This window comes from Xylona heveae, assembly GCF_001619985.1.
Source record: "Xylona heveae TC161 unplaced genomic scaffold L228scaffold_8, whole genome shotgun sequence".
Taxonomy (NCBI): domain Eukaryota; kingdom Fungi; phylum Ascomycota; class Xylonomycetes; order Xylonales; family Xylonaceae; genus Xylona; species Xylona heveae.
In genome coordinates this window covers 1,288,192-1,301,818 of record NW_017264200.1, presented here as the reverse complement: position 1 = coordinate 1,301,818, position 13,627 = coordinate 1,288,192, and the positions used below count along the sequence as shown (strand labels likewise).

At 47.0% G+C, this 13,627-nt stretch overlaps 4 protein-coding genes across 4 annotated transcripts; 1 reads left to right on the top strand and 3 right to left on the bottom strand.

Annotated features, from left to right (window-relative positions):
- Positions 1 to 487: 487 nt before the first annotated feature.
- Positions 488 to 2,707, bottom strand: L228DRAFT_256515 (MFS transporter; the record flags this gene model as incomplete). Its single annotated transcript, XM_018333926.1, has 12 exons — positions 2,415 to 2,707; positions 2,320 to 2,356; positions 2,189 to 2,259; positions 2,101 to 2,125; positions 1,968 to 2,049; positions 1,798 to 1,921; positions 1,698 to 1,744; positions 1,307 to 1,650; positions 1,096 to 1,255; positions 828 to 1,045; positions 570 to 772; positions 488 to 517 (listed from the first exon to the last, which is right to left on the bottom strand). Exons 1-12 carry the CDS (start codon positions 2,613 to 2,615, stop codon positions 488 to 490), a joined length of 1,542 nt encoding a protein of 513 aa, XP_018186982.1. The 5' UTR covers positions 2,616 to 2,707.
- Positions 2,708 to 3,175: 468 nt separating this feature from the next.
- Positions 3,176 to 6,059, bottom strand: L228DRAFT_249244 (FabD/lysophospholipase-like protein). The gene is made up of 3 exons (XM_018333054.1): positions 5,659 to 6,059; positions 4,836 to 5,607; positions 3,176 to 4,771 (listed from the first exon to the last, which is right to left on the bottom strand). Exons 1-3 carry the CDS (start codon positions 5,869 to 5,871, stop codon positions 3,555 to 3,557), a joined length of 2,202 nt encoding a protein of 733 aa, XP_018186981.1. The 5' UTR covers positions 5,872 to 6,059; the 3' UTR covers positions 3,176 to 3,554.
- Positions 6,060 to 6,883: 824 nt separating this feature from the next.
- On the bottom strand, positions 6,884 to 7,681 carry L228DRAFT_249242 (hypothetical protein). Its single transcript, XM_018333053.1, has one exon. It carries the CDS (start codon positions 7,527 to 7,529, stop codon positions 7,017 to 7,019), a length of 513 nt encoding a protein of 170 aa, XP_018186980.1. The 5' UTR covers positions 7,530 to 7,681; the 3' UTR covers positions 6,884 to 7,016.
- A 4,004-nt stretch (positions 7,682 to 11,685) lies between these two features.
- Positions 11,686 to 12,467, top strand: L228DRAFT_240279 (ras-like GTPase Ras2; the record flags this gene model as incomplete). The annotated part of the gene is made up of 2 exons (XM_018331223.1): positions 11,686 to 11,763; positions 11,820 to 12,467. 2 exons carry the CDS (start codon positions 11,686 to 11,688, stop codon positions 12,465 to 12,467), a joined length of 726 nt encoding a protein of 241 aa, XP_018186979.1.
- Positions 12,468 to 13,627: the final 1,160 nt, after the last annotated feature.

Genomic DNA, 13,627 nt, shown 5'->3' with positions numbered 1-13,627 from the left:
GTTGCTTTGCCCAAGCAGAAAGACTTGGGTTTTTCAACGAAGAGGTATGGAAAGCTCATACCTATACGGCCCTGACGGTAGAAGTATCCCTTCTCCCAAGGGTGCTAGGCTGTTAATAGTAATCATATAGCTTTATTCTAGGGCGTAGCTTTCTTATTACTAACGGTTCAACCACACTGGGCTTTTTAGCATTGCGCTGCCTCCTCTCAAGTGAAATTGTCTGATGAGCTGGTATCGCCGTCCTTGATTGCTCTCAAACCTTTAGGATCAGATCTTGTTGTCCAGATGTATTATAGTTCTCAATTAGAACGCGGAAATGGAACCAATAATATGTTAAACAAATATATAATGTAACAGTTGGAAGATTAAAAGTAATGAGATTGGACAAGTGTAGTCTAAATTAGAATGCGCCAACAAATGTATAAAACGTGAAAAAGCTGTCGCTTAACAGAGCGTAAAACTGAAAGTCAAGCTGATGAGATTGAAATCACAGCTGGTATACGAATTCAGGGTTTTCCTATTTCCAAAATTAGCATTAAATCTCCGATTAAAAGAATTGGCGTCATTACCCGATCTGTCAGATCCAACCATTCCTGATTTTCCAGTTTCTTATAGTCTGGCTGAGCGCGAAGCGCTGCCTTCTTCTTGTTTTGATACTTGCAATACCACCAGATAAAGACCAAGTCAAAAAGGCATACGCCCCAACAAACAATAATGGTAATTTCAGCCGGCACATAGCGGGGTGCATCATTTGGTCTGAAAGTTTGAGGGCCTGCATTTCGTAGATTAGAATAGTTGAACAAGATCTTGGAGGCAGTGGGCTTTACCGATGATATTGCCAGCGCAGTAAAAGATGAGATAGATTGCTGCAACAGTGGTCTTCTTGGTATAGCCGGCAACGTTGGTGGAGATGAGTGAAAGCAATGCGACAAAAGGCGTTGGGCACCATCCAGTCAGATAGTATCCCGCCAACCTGCCGCCATTGTTGGATAGTGGCAGTGCGACGATCAGAATCATACCAATAATTGAAACGATGAGACCAATCCTATTTGTGTCAATTACATGCCGACGGCTTCGGAGGGCTAAACTTCTTACGTGCTGACCAGGATTCTTTGCCCAAATCGGTCTCCCAAATATCCACACAATATCAACGAAATTACTTCCATGGCGCCAGAAGGAGTTCCATACAAAAGGCTTTGCTCCGGGGTATAACCGAACGATTCGATCAGTTGCGAGAAAAAGTTGGTAAGACCACCTAATCCAAAGTCAGAATATTGAAGAAACCTCAGAATTTCGAAGACTTTACCGTTGGGAATATCAGACGCAATCGCAAAGAAAGCAAATGCCCAAGTTAAAGGGTCCAAGAAGGCTTCTTTGAGCTGATAAAGTTTGAAGTGCTTATTTCCGACCCCCTGTTGGTTAACTCGGATTCGCTCGACAGCGAGGCGTCGGTCAGACTCGCTGAGCCACCGCGCATTAAGCTGATTGTCCGGAATGATGAAGAAGAATATCACACCGACAGCAACCGTAAGTAGGCCAGTGACCAGGAAAATGATTTTCCAGGGAGCTATGCTTGAACCGTGGAGCTGGGTTCCTTTGGCGATGCCATACGCAATCAAGCCTCCGACTATCTGAGCAAAACCATTGAAACTAGGACTCATTAGCTTCTGCACTCATCGAACTGAGCATTTGCGTACCTGAACCAGAGGCCGGTTCGAAATCCTTGCTCCTTCTTTGTGTACCACTGTGTTTCGTGAGTAAGTGACTAAATTGCAGTTCAAAGAATCCGCGACCAACCTGTGAAGTAAACAATGTAAAGCCAGGCGTTACGGCTGCCTCAAAGAGTCCAAGGAAGAACCTGACCGCAACTGCACCAGAAAAGCTCTTGACGCCGGCCATACAGCAAAGAACAGCACCCCAGCTACTTACGTTAGCCTAGCAAAGGGCCATTTCCCGGCATGACTTACAGAATAATATTTACCGACGTGTATTTTCCCAAAGGAAGCAGCTGCAGCAATCGATTCGTTGGGTATTCCCATCCAATGTAGCCTTCCTATATTAGTCTCGATTGCGAGGAGCTCGACAGGCGCGTTCAAATACCGAAATAAAACATTGAACCGAGCCACTGCAACAATTAGCAAACATGGCTACTTTGCTCAGAGTTCTTCATAACTTCAAGAACACCAACCTGGTAGTTGTCACCCTTCAAGCCAAGGTCTTTTTTAATTCCCATAATACTCGCATAAGACAAGGTTGTCTCTTCAGGGAGAAAAATTCATGAGCGTGTCGAATGAGAACGGATGAACCAATAGAGCTTACTGTCAAGATAATTGAGCCCGTATACCACACAAAGAAGCTGTCGCATCAACCGATTAGGATTCAATTTTGGACAATCATGGATCAGGCTACAATACCGGCATAAGGTGAAAATCGATGGTCCGCAAAAGTCTCTTGTTTGTAGCCTCATCAATGGTAATAATTTCACCTTCCAGGGCTGTCAATGCCTCGTCGGCATCATGGGAATGCTTCAAAACTTGATCCGGGACATGATGGCCTTCGTCCGAAGGGAGCTGATTGCTCTCTACATCGGCATCTTGCATGCCTTTTTCGTCCATAGTTGCAATTTTTTAGCTAAAATCGTAACGTATCTTGCTCAATGGAGTTTGAAACTGCTTTGAAAATAAGAATGCGTTGAAGAAGACCAGATATATTGCAAAAGGGTGCAAAAAGCATATCACGCATTGTAAGACCATTTGAAGGACATGATAACATAGGTGTATTCCGCCAAGACGGACCATACCCCACCAAGAGGAGATTCCAGCAGCATGGCTGATAACAATTGACTATCTTCATGCATTGCGTCAAGCATCCGCGTTGTTTGAAGTTGGGCATTCCAACAAATGGCAGTGAGCGATGAGTGTACAGGGGGGTTGAATGGGGGGCGCGCCAGATAACGTTGATAGGACGAAAGCTCGGAATTACCGATGAATACAACCTTCCCAATGTAACCACGTGCTAACTGTATTTAGTTAAAAATCAACAGATAGAGTAAGTTATGGCTAACTTACCGGTTCCGCAGAACCCAGAGTTCGCTGGCTGGCTGGGGCGAGGGGTTACATGTTAAGTGGGTGTGGTTGATCATGACGACCATTTGCAAAGCGAGCTCCATATTTTCATCCCGAACTAGTTATTAAATAGATTAATTTTATGAAATTTAAAAAGCCGTATGCTTTTTTGAAGCGGATATTTGGGACCAATGTAATATTTACAGTAATTTCGAGTTGGGTGTTCCGTGATTATCCTATTCCCATGCGCCTATGCTCGAAACTCTTATCAGTAGAATCATGAGATGGAGAGGCCAAGGGGCAAAACTATTGCTCCACTTATTCCGCCGACCCCGCAATCAGCTATCATGTATATATCGGGCCGCGCAAAAAAAAAAAGAATCACACCCTGCTTCCAACCATGGTATGGTCAGAGAATGCGCGCGGAAAGCAAAACGTAGCACGCGATCGTTGAATAATAGTTAATACCCGATATATCAAATGCCCTTTCTATGTTTTACGTCCTTGCTGCTCTCCAAAGTTCGGAATTAATCGTACGCCACCAAAGGACCATCCACCGACGAAGACACCTTCCTCAAATCTTTTGTTGATAATGATACCCAAAACTCCGTCTAAGCCCACTTCTACCTCTATGTCGCCTTCAACTTCAAACCATCCTTTACCTTTTCTTTCCGCACAGCGCCGGTGCCCCACACGGACTCTAACCGCGTCTGGATGCAATAAGACAGGGACAATATCTGGCGTAATGCGGACATCAACATATCGATGCAAAAAGCTTTTAAAATCGTATGGTTTGCCAGCTGAGAAGATGAGGTCAAACGGAGCAGTAACCATCGGTTTCATGGCGTCATCCACAGTACCTCCGTCTTGACTGACGACCAAATGACTGACTTCTTCATTATCGAAAACCCCGGCAGCAAATTGCATTGGAGTGGGAGGAAATGATCGAACAGCCAGAGTGTTCGTTTCGTTGTTTACTCCTGGATGTGCCTCAAACAAGCAAATGATGAATCTGACAGCATATCGGCCGCGGGGCACTCCGCGCTTCATAGCTCGAAGACAGATATTGTCGGCCCGCACACAAGTCAGTACCGTGGCTTCTTCTCTCTTGCCATCTCCATCAAGATCTTCAGCCACGGGATAGATTTTCCGAACTGTCCCTGTGCTGTCCACGTTGACGCCTCCTTTCCCCGAAGGACTGGAATGACGTAGCTCGTCTATTCTAGAGACGTCTTCCGGGGATACCTTGAGGCCTAAAGGAAATCCGCTTTTCAGATCCAAATCTTCTTGCTGAAAGCAAAGAATGTCGGGAAACTTTGAATCGCGATGGATCAGGCCCCTGCCATCCACACCCACCCGAAAATCCCGCGAAGGAATCTCAATTTTCGGAGGCAAGGCACTAAGGCTGACTAGTATCTCCGCCAAAGCATTCGACCGAAGCAGCTGCTGAGGTTCGTGCATGTACTGCTCAGTCGCAGATCCCATTTCGTTTTCCTTCATAAACTCCTCAAGTGAGATATCGCTCATTCCACTGTCCACGTCGAATCGAAAATATCGAGTATCCGTGTTCCAGTAGAGCCTCTGCATTTCGTTGTCTACTCTAGCTGTCGACGTTGCCATGGAAGCTAGTGCGGTAGCAAGGCTAATCTCTTGTCCAAAAGGGTTCCACGATGACGCTTTTCGGATCGAAGGGATGTTTTGAAGACCTTTTAAGGAAATTCGTCAGAAGCCTTTTCATACATAGCTATCGGGGTTAAGTGATTGAGTAACCTGTGCCTATTGAAACAACTACACCGATGGGTCGACCTTCCCAGAGACTCTTAGCGGTATAATTAACCTCTATGCATGGGTTGTTAAAGCCCAGTCCGCCGTCAAGGTAAGTCAATCTCGGTGTACCGAATGTCATCTCTTCAAAGAATGTCGGAGCAGCAGAGGTGGCCCTGAGCGCTTCCCAGATGCGGGTCTGACGGTCATTGGGGTCATACGTGACGAAAAGACGTGGAACACCCAGAGCATTCTTTAGAGCGGACACAACGAATGTAGGGCACCCGCGAGCATCTGGGCGCTTCCGAACCGATGTGCTCCTGCGCACCCTAAAAGCCGAGCTGGATTGCGAGGCACTATTATGTTGACTCTGTTTCTGTGTATCCTCATCTCCACCATAGTGGGCCCCGTTCGACACAAGACGACTGACGGAGGAAGAGTCATTAAATGGCGAATCAGTGAAAGCATTTGGACCCTGATCTTGAATCCAAATTGTCTCTCCAGGGTCAGCCTCCTCTATGACTTGCTCAAATGCGGTACCATCCCACATCAGCTCGTCCTCGTCAAATCCGAGATCTTTCAGCGCTCTTTTGATAGCAGCCTCCAGTACTGCTCCAGAGAATCTTGTTGAGCCTAAGGAGAATTTAGTCCCGAAGAGGCTGATGCTCTTATCGCGCCGAAATATCTCTTGCGAAAGGTGCGTGTAGATTTTGATGCAAGAAGGAACATCTTGTCGAAGTCGACCAAGTAGAATAGCAATTATTCCGCCAGTCGAGGTCTAGTTTCATTAGTCGCTGAATTGCCTGCAATGAGCTGTAAACTTGCATACGCCACCAATTAAATCGAAATAATCACATGGCTTCAAAGGAGTATTGTCCTTCAAAGATCGTTTCTTCAGCCTCTGTTCCTCTTTAGCAATGCTCTCCATTAATCTTTTGAGCACTAGTAAAGAAGACAGCCCTCTAACGCCTCCACCATCTAAGGAGAGGAGCCGTAGTGGTGCATCGGGATTAGGATTAAATGCGAAAGGCTGCGCAGCCATCTTTGCTTAAATTTTCAATAACCGTTCCTCAAGAAATCGGGGAAACAGTTAAGAATGTAGTGAATGAACAGCGCTTGATGTCCTGCACATGGCCAATTATTAAATGTCAATGAGACGAGAACGATTTGATTAAAGATGTAAGAGCGAAGCTTGATGAGAAAAAGAGCAGAATATTGAAGTGATTCCCCTTGAGCCGTCGTAAGTGGCAAGGCGGAGAAGTCATTTTGACTCGAAGCTCCAAAATGCCACAATTGTTGCTAGCCTCGCAGGCCGCAGCATCAGCTGGCCAATTTCGAGCCAGGGTGGGGTCCAAATATGGCGGCTGCAAAGTACTTGGAGTACCTCTTGCAGGGCAGATCATTTACCCGACATTGCTAAGAGACTTTGAAGATGATTGATTCCTACTCCCCTGCCCATGTCAGTACAGAGGTACAATTGTTTCCTTTGAGGCATCGCTGATGATCATCTGCAGCGAACCCCGCAAAACATCATCTGCTCGGTAGTGCCAAGGCCTTATAACGTAAGAAATAGGGATGGTCGCCCACAGCGCTCTGGAAGATTTTAGCATCAATCCATGCCATCCTCAAGTTTTGAAGCATTGATATGCTGTGAGAATCTGGTCGCGCTGGAACAATGCAAGGCTGTGTGTCAGCAGAAACAGCAGCGACCCCCGGGTATGACCTTTCTGGGTCGCCAGGACAGCTGGATTGGGTGATGTGGCGCCTGGAACGACTGCGACAGCTTCGAGCTAGAAACAGGACACCACATCTGATTCTCTCCACACTATTATTGAATCTTCAGGGGTACAGCCGTAGAGAACGTCCATTGTACAGATTGTGAATGGTCAAAGTCCAAACATTTGCATTAAACAAAGTCACACCCGCATTGCTTGCTCAACTTCCGCACGCTATGCCACCATAACCTACGTCACCATCCGTTTTGTCACCTCTCACATGCAACAAAAGTTTCAACAGCAGAGAGAGATATTTCAACATGGGAAAATACCTTATTAGTCCATATTTGTTTCTAAAAGCTTTCCTTTCTTCTTTCCCATTTTTAATCAATATCGTGCAGATATCAGCTATGACTCTTGCATGTGGAGCTGTCTCGTGACTCAAGTGTGAAAATAACCGCCCCTGAGTTTATCAGTCTTCCGAGGTAGATTGCTGTGTGACTCTTTTTGGTCTCGCAACTCGGAATACCGCTGTATCCCTCACTCCCATGAGCGGTAATTCCACGTCTTTTTCACGTTTCTCTATAAAGCTGAACCCACATTTCCTCAAAACTTTGATACTGGATACGTTTTCAGGATCTGCGTGTGCTTCAGCATAGTCATATCCTCCTTCTTGCTGGCCAGGCGGGATCACTTTCCAATATAACCGAAGGAAAGCCTGCAGTGCTTCCGTCGCGTATCCTTGCCCCCAGTGGGCTGGATGCAAAATATAACCAACTTCCGGGATCATGGGAGCGCCCACGAGGCCAATTACCTTTGCTAGACGATTCTGGGTTGTACGATTCTGCAAGAGGACCTCGTCTTCTTCCTGAGAAGGTGAGGTAGACTTGAGTTGAATTGTAAAATTGAATGCCCGCCCATTTTTGACCCTGTCCAGGATCATATCAACCCATTCTTGCGTTTGTCTCAACTCAGTATTTGGCATGCTTGAACTGTGAACCTCGTCAATACATTATCCAGCGATTTGGGACTATATACAGTCGTCGTACGTCCACTTCATGACAGCATCTAGTGATCGAATTCTGAATATGTCGGAGGCATCATCTTGTTGAAGCGGTCGCAGTAGAAGCCGTTGAGTCTCTACAATCATGTTTCTCGCCGTGATTATTATAATAAGCTTTGGTCTAAAGTTTCCAGAAAGATAACACCGCTATGAATCGCTCATATATGATGGTCATTTATAAGAGTCATACAACAACAGTCCTACCCCCGGAGTATAGGAAGCTCTCCGTCCTGTCCACTACTCCTTCAAGGTATGCCCTAAGCGAACTGTCATTTATTCGGTACGTGGGCACATTTAGCATGACTTTAGCTTCAGGTTAGCTACCTAGGTATGCAAATCGTGGCTCTCACTTGAAGGCGGACATTTGCAGAGTAAACTCCGGGTATATAGTATTCAAACCGAACTGTGATATACAGTACAGGTCATGCATCGATAAGACGAGTGCTAATTTAATTTACAATTGAACCTGGCTGTGGCACAGTCAAGAGCCCGCTAAGGGAAGATCCAAAGCCTCAACAATTATTTCCGCTGTCGGTGTTTGAGATATAGAAGGGACTAAACGAATTTTGCTTCGGGCCTGAGGTTACAGATGAGTGTTGAATTGTGAACGATGCGCAAAATATTGCCTATGCACTACTATGTATCTATCTAACGATAATGTATTTCAAATAATTCCATTAAATTGACCCTGTCAACATGCTCCTTTAGTATTATCGATGGATGGGAAGGGTCGAAATATGGGGAGCTGTACCGCTGTACGCAGCTACCTCCACGGTTTCGACAGATGAGAACGACAGGAACATCAAGGTAGACAACGCCAACCTACCTTTCTTGGGATCGGGATGTCTTGGCAGTTCATGGACAAGACCCGCAGTCCTAGGTAGGGTCCTAGAGATAAGAGTTGCGAATGCTTTACTTTCGCTCCGACCTGAAGACCAGAAGTCGAACGGTCTTACATTTGTCCGGATAGACTAATATCGCTCACTTCAAGTCTTTCAATTCATTAGTCACACACCCAGGTTCTTCCATTTCCATGAACAAGTCACCCTATATGCGAGATGTCGCCGGGGCCAAGGCAAAAGCTGTACCTGCTGCTATGGTTGTCAAGAAGATCATCATGACAGTACAAGTGTACTTCTCTTATCAACTTGCCAAAGGCCCTGATTCCAACATGCGACCCGTCCCGTTACGTCTAGATAACCGGCATTCGAACATCATTTAGTCTCTCCCTCGGTGGATACGGTACCTGTCAATGCGGCAAGTGTACAGGAACAACCCTATCGTGCTTTCGGTGGTCAAAGTCCATACAGGATATGCCTCCCCAAATCCAACTTCTTTGAAGCATGCCAGAAGCAGCCGCTTGAAGCTTTACCAATACATATTTCAAACGCCTTCAATTTACTCCGTTGTCCGCTTATGGACTGAGGATGCTTCAATTGGAGCGATGTACCATACGCTAAATTTGGGAGCCTCATCTAGTATAACGTGCGCTCTTGGGCTACATTATTGCGAATCCATTGTGGATTCTGAGAAATTCTGAACGGCGAAGTCGGATGAGCTCAGGGTGCTCCGGCCGACATGTCGTGATTGCAGATCTATTGCTCTAACACTATGACTCCAAAGTTGACAGGTTGGGTATCAATCATGCACTTGTACATTGCCACATTTCCAATTAGAAAAATTTCTATTGCGGTAAGATTGTCTGCCTCAAAACGTCCAACCCTTCGTACTTTGATCAGGCTGCTTTCAATTGCCTTGTTATGGTGGTTTTCAACATTCGGAGCTTTCCCCGGGTTAGATGTCCTCGTTGACCGCCTGAGCAAAAACCACTGCCCCGCCTTTCTCGGCACACTGTACGCCAGAGGGATAAGTGTCTTGCTTTCGGGTCAGTAGTAGAAGCGTAGTGCCGTCGCTGACTGATGAACCATCCAACGGAGGAATCTTCGCCCAATCTGCTTACGCTCCACCGCAAATCATCATGTAATTAATGATGCATTCTGAATTGGCCGCGTGGCCAGTGCAACGTCTGGTATTCCTGCCATGCATACCCGAAAAAACTGCCAAGTTACGGAGTGCAAGCAAAACCTGGGTACATCAGCAACCGCTTTTTGCTTTGTTTCCAGGGCCAATGGCTGCTTGATCCATGGCAGTGATGAGTTTGCCCTCTTGATTGCTCCCAGAATTGTGAAAAGTTTGATGGCCGCTCCGTCCCGAGTGGAGACGCTGCGCGGGAGCGTGCCCCACGGTCACTGAGACGTGAAGCGTAGAGCCATCATTTCTGGGAGACTCGGATGATTAGATAGTCGTAGCAGGACTATCCGCATACCTCCGAACGTGTAGTCGGTGGATTCAAATGGACCACGAGCTTGGTTACCGCCAGTCCTAGTCCCCTTGTGGCCGAAGAGTGGGATGAGGGGATCATAGTGAGGATGGAGTACCAACAGTACCAGACCGCTGTGGTATCCTGTAGAACGCTCATGCCCGCCAAGCTCAACCGATGTTGCGAGTGATCGAAGCAGCAAGACTGCATTGAATTGTTCTTGATTATTGTGACGGCGAAATTTTTCATGGATTTAATTTATATCAGACCGAATCAGGCATCATTATGATTATTGTTATACTGGCTGGGGACCCCACTGTTGTACGAGCACCCTCTTTTGTCTGTCATCGGGCATCGGTCGCCCTTCGGTCCTCGAGGTTCTCGGCTCTCTCCCTCTTGCAAGGAAGCCCTTTTTGGGGCCTTTCTTCTGGGATAATGAGTGTACTCCGTACGCTCAAGCCACCTTTATGATTACTGTGATTCTTCTTTCGCAGCGGCACTCGGTATCCCCTCCAACCGTTCACCACCGGTCTTTGTACTAGAGACCCCTGCTCATAAAGACAACCCGGCTCGAGCTTAGGGGCGTGCTTAGCTGTGTAGAGGACCTCTCTAGCTCGACGTCCCATCAGACAGCGTCCCGAAGAAACAGTTCCTCTGTGCGTGTGTGTGTGTCTGCAGAAGGGTACCGACCCAACAGCTCTCCATCCTCTTGAGTCGCTTGCAGCTTGCAGCTTCACCGAGCGTCTACACCCCGCCCTACCCTGCTTGGGCCTTCTTTTTTCTTTCTCGTCTTCATTGGGAACGCTTCTCTTCTCTCCCTCTCCCTCTCTCTTTTGTTCTCGGGAACGCTTTACATGTACTCTCTTCCATCTCTCTAGCGAGTGAGAGTACCAAATCCTTTGAAAGGAAGGTTAGGCCAAAATCTATGCGTCAAGTGCAGCAGCAATCGCACCTACGCTGCTGTTGCCCATCGAGGATTTGTTGCCCTTTTTAACGCTCCGACATCTGTCTTCCACGTGTGCCCAGCGCCGTGCATGGGTTTTCGTGGCAGCTGAGTGCTTGGTACAGCTGCACGCTTCCGTGTGTTTGGCGTGGCTTTGCTTGGTGTGGAGCTCATCCCATCTAGTCTATATACTTTTCAAACGCGGACCTCGAATTTAACTTCGAAGCCCAAGACAATCAGAGCAATCGCTATCCGACTTTGGTCGAGAATTTCTCCTGTGAACCCATCCATTGTATCGCCTTGTACCACGCAAGAAACGCCAAACAGACGTCCCACGGCAGGAATCTCGTGAAGGTGCTGCTGTTGCTCGCTGCGTCACTATCTGTCTCTTGCCGGGTAGTGCAAGTCTCACATCGCTGGACGCAAGTCCGAGACACACAGAACGATTTACGTCTTCCTATCGACTCCTCTTCGGGCTTGCCACGCCGGCTCCGGTGACGAAAATAGAGCTCGCCAATTTGCTCGTTATTACTTCATCATACTAAGGCGTTGGGGCCTTGCCTAATTTCACCTCTATTTGGCGCTCCGAGAACCTTGGTCATCTGCGAGAAGCACACTAGGAGAGTGTTTCAGGAGGCTCTTGTGCACATTGTAGCTGGTTAAGCCAAACAGGAAGCTAAGCTGGCACAACGTAACGGCTACCTGGCGATTCCTAGAGACCTGCCCTCCGAATCTTGTCGGATGCACTATATATTTACACCCTTATCGATTTTAATCTAATTTGAAGCCGGCTTTGGAGACTACCAGTACGCAAAATGGCGGGGAAGATGACATTGTACAAGCTGGTGGTGCTTGGGGACGGAGGAGTTGGGAAGACGGCCTTGACAATCCAGGTTTGTTTTTTCGGTCCGCTCAACTTTTTCAAGATCGATCATCTAACTTGCTCCAGCTCTGTCTCAATCATTTCGTCGAGACCTACGATCCGACCATTGAGGACTCATATCGAAAGCAGGTGGTCATAGACTCGCAGGCATGCATGTTGGAAATCCTGGATACGGCTGGCCAAGAGGAATATACTGCCCTCCGAGATCAATGGATTCGCGACGGTGAAGGATTCGTTTTGGTGTATAGCGTCTCGTCCCGATCTTCCTTCCAGCGGATACGAAATTTCCACGAACATATTACAAGGGTCAAGGAGTCTTCAAGCACAGGTGGCCAAGTTGGTTACCCCGGATCTCCGTTGGGATCACCGTCTGCCGGCATTCCATTCAATCGTAAAAACATTCCTATCATGTTGGTGGGAAACAAGACCGACCGCGTCACGGAGAGAGAAGTCTCCACTCAGGAGGGCCAGCAGCTGTCCAAGGAACTCGGCTGCGATTTCGTTGAAACTTCAGCGAAGAACTGCTTTAATGTCGACGTGGCGTTTTACGATGTCGTCAGATCGTTGCGCCGCCAAAAGTTACAGCTTCAGTCTGCATCCGAGCGGCAAGGGGGTCTAGGCCGCATGGGCACTGCTATGGATCGCGATCGGGATCGAGATCCGAATAGACACTATCGGCATCGCAGAGAAAAGCGGCCTTGTGTCATATTATAAATGCTGACCTGAAGCTACGATTTCTCGTCGCATGTTGATCCATATTACTTCAGAGGATGGGTGCTGGACTGAGCCCAAGCTCGCGTTTTAGCAACCTACCCGAAGCCTCTGATCGTCAGTTATTCTAGAGTCAAGTTTATTCGATAATTTTGGGCATTTGGACGCTACAAGGCGTATATACATTCCTCTCACGCTCGTTCTCCTGTATATTTTATGGATTCGAACCGCCCATGCGCGCGTTCACCAGATCATGGACGATGGGAGTGGTCAATTTCGCTCCACAATCTCGAGGACGAATGGCTACTCAAACATTCGGATGGCCGGCTCGGGACTATTATACTCGGCACTGTCAATTTGAGGGCCGGGGCAAAGGCTCTATTCTTGGCTTTCCATTAAAACAATCGAGCCGATTACGATGAAATGAACCTGCGGCGACCTCTCTTTTCGATACACGAATAAACGCGACATACGATCCGTCTTGCAATTTTTTTCAAGGTGTAGGGACATCCAAATGCATAATTATGATACCCCTACGCAAGCTGAAATGGTATTTGTATAGCGACATTGGAATCCCTTTGCATTGATGCTTCCATGATTAGCTTTCACATGGATGGCTTAAGGCACATAGTTTTCAAAATAGAATTTTATTCTCTTTCTTTCTGCGCTGATATCATGGTCATTTCTTTTTATTATGGAATTGGAGGGATTTCCCGGCGGTTTATTCAACAAATTTTTGGAAGCAGTTGCATGCCAGTCCTAGTTTTAAGGGCGCATGAGAAACAGACCACACACATAGACTGATGACAGAGTATGGATCAGACCTATAACGAGCAATCGATGAGAAATATGAATATACCTCGATTCGTTAAATCCCACCTACGACGTGATATGTCGTTACCGGTAAATGTGTTTTCTGATCATGGATTGTATAACAGCTCTTGCATCATTCGTTTACTGTATTCGCAGGTTGACTAAATGCAAATATTTACTCAAATGGAACAGATGAGAAATCGGTGCACGCACATATCTGTCTCACCCGAGCGAGAAACAACGTCGTAGACCTGTCAATCGACTGACGGATGATCCGCTGAGATGCGAGCTTTCCTTTGTGGGGAAGCGGTCCGGGCCGCATTTTCCAAGGGCAGTCAACCACCCGAGGC

Excerpts from the sequence above, each read along its gene's own strand:
- L228DRAFT_249244 (XM_018333054.1), bottom strand. The coding sequence starts at position 5,871 with ATGGCTGCGCAGCCTTTCGCATTTAATCCTAATCCCGATGCACCACTA. Across the intron at positions 5,608-5,658 it reads ATTTCGATTTAATTGGTGGC|ACCTCGACTGGCGGAATAAT; the intron begins GTATGCAAGTTT and ends TAATGAAACTAG. Across the intron at positions 4,772-4,835 it reads AGTTGTTTCAATAGGCACAG|GTCTTCAAAACATCCCTTCG; the intron begins GTTACTCAATCA and ends TTTCCTTAAAAG.
- L228DRAFT_249242 (XM_018333053.1), bottom strand. The coding sequence starts at position 7,529 with ATGCCAAATACTGAGTTGAGACAAACGCAAGAATGGGTTGATATGATC.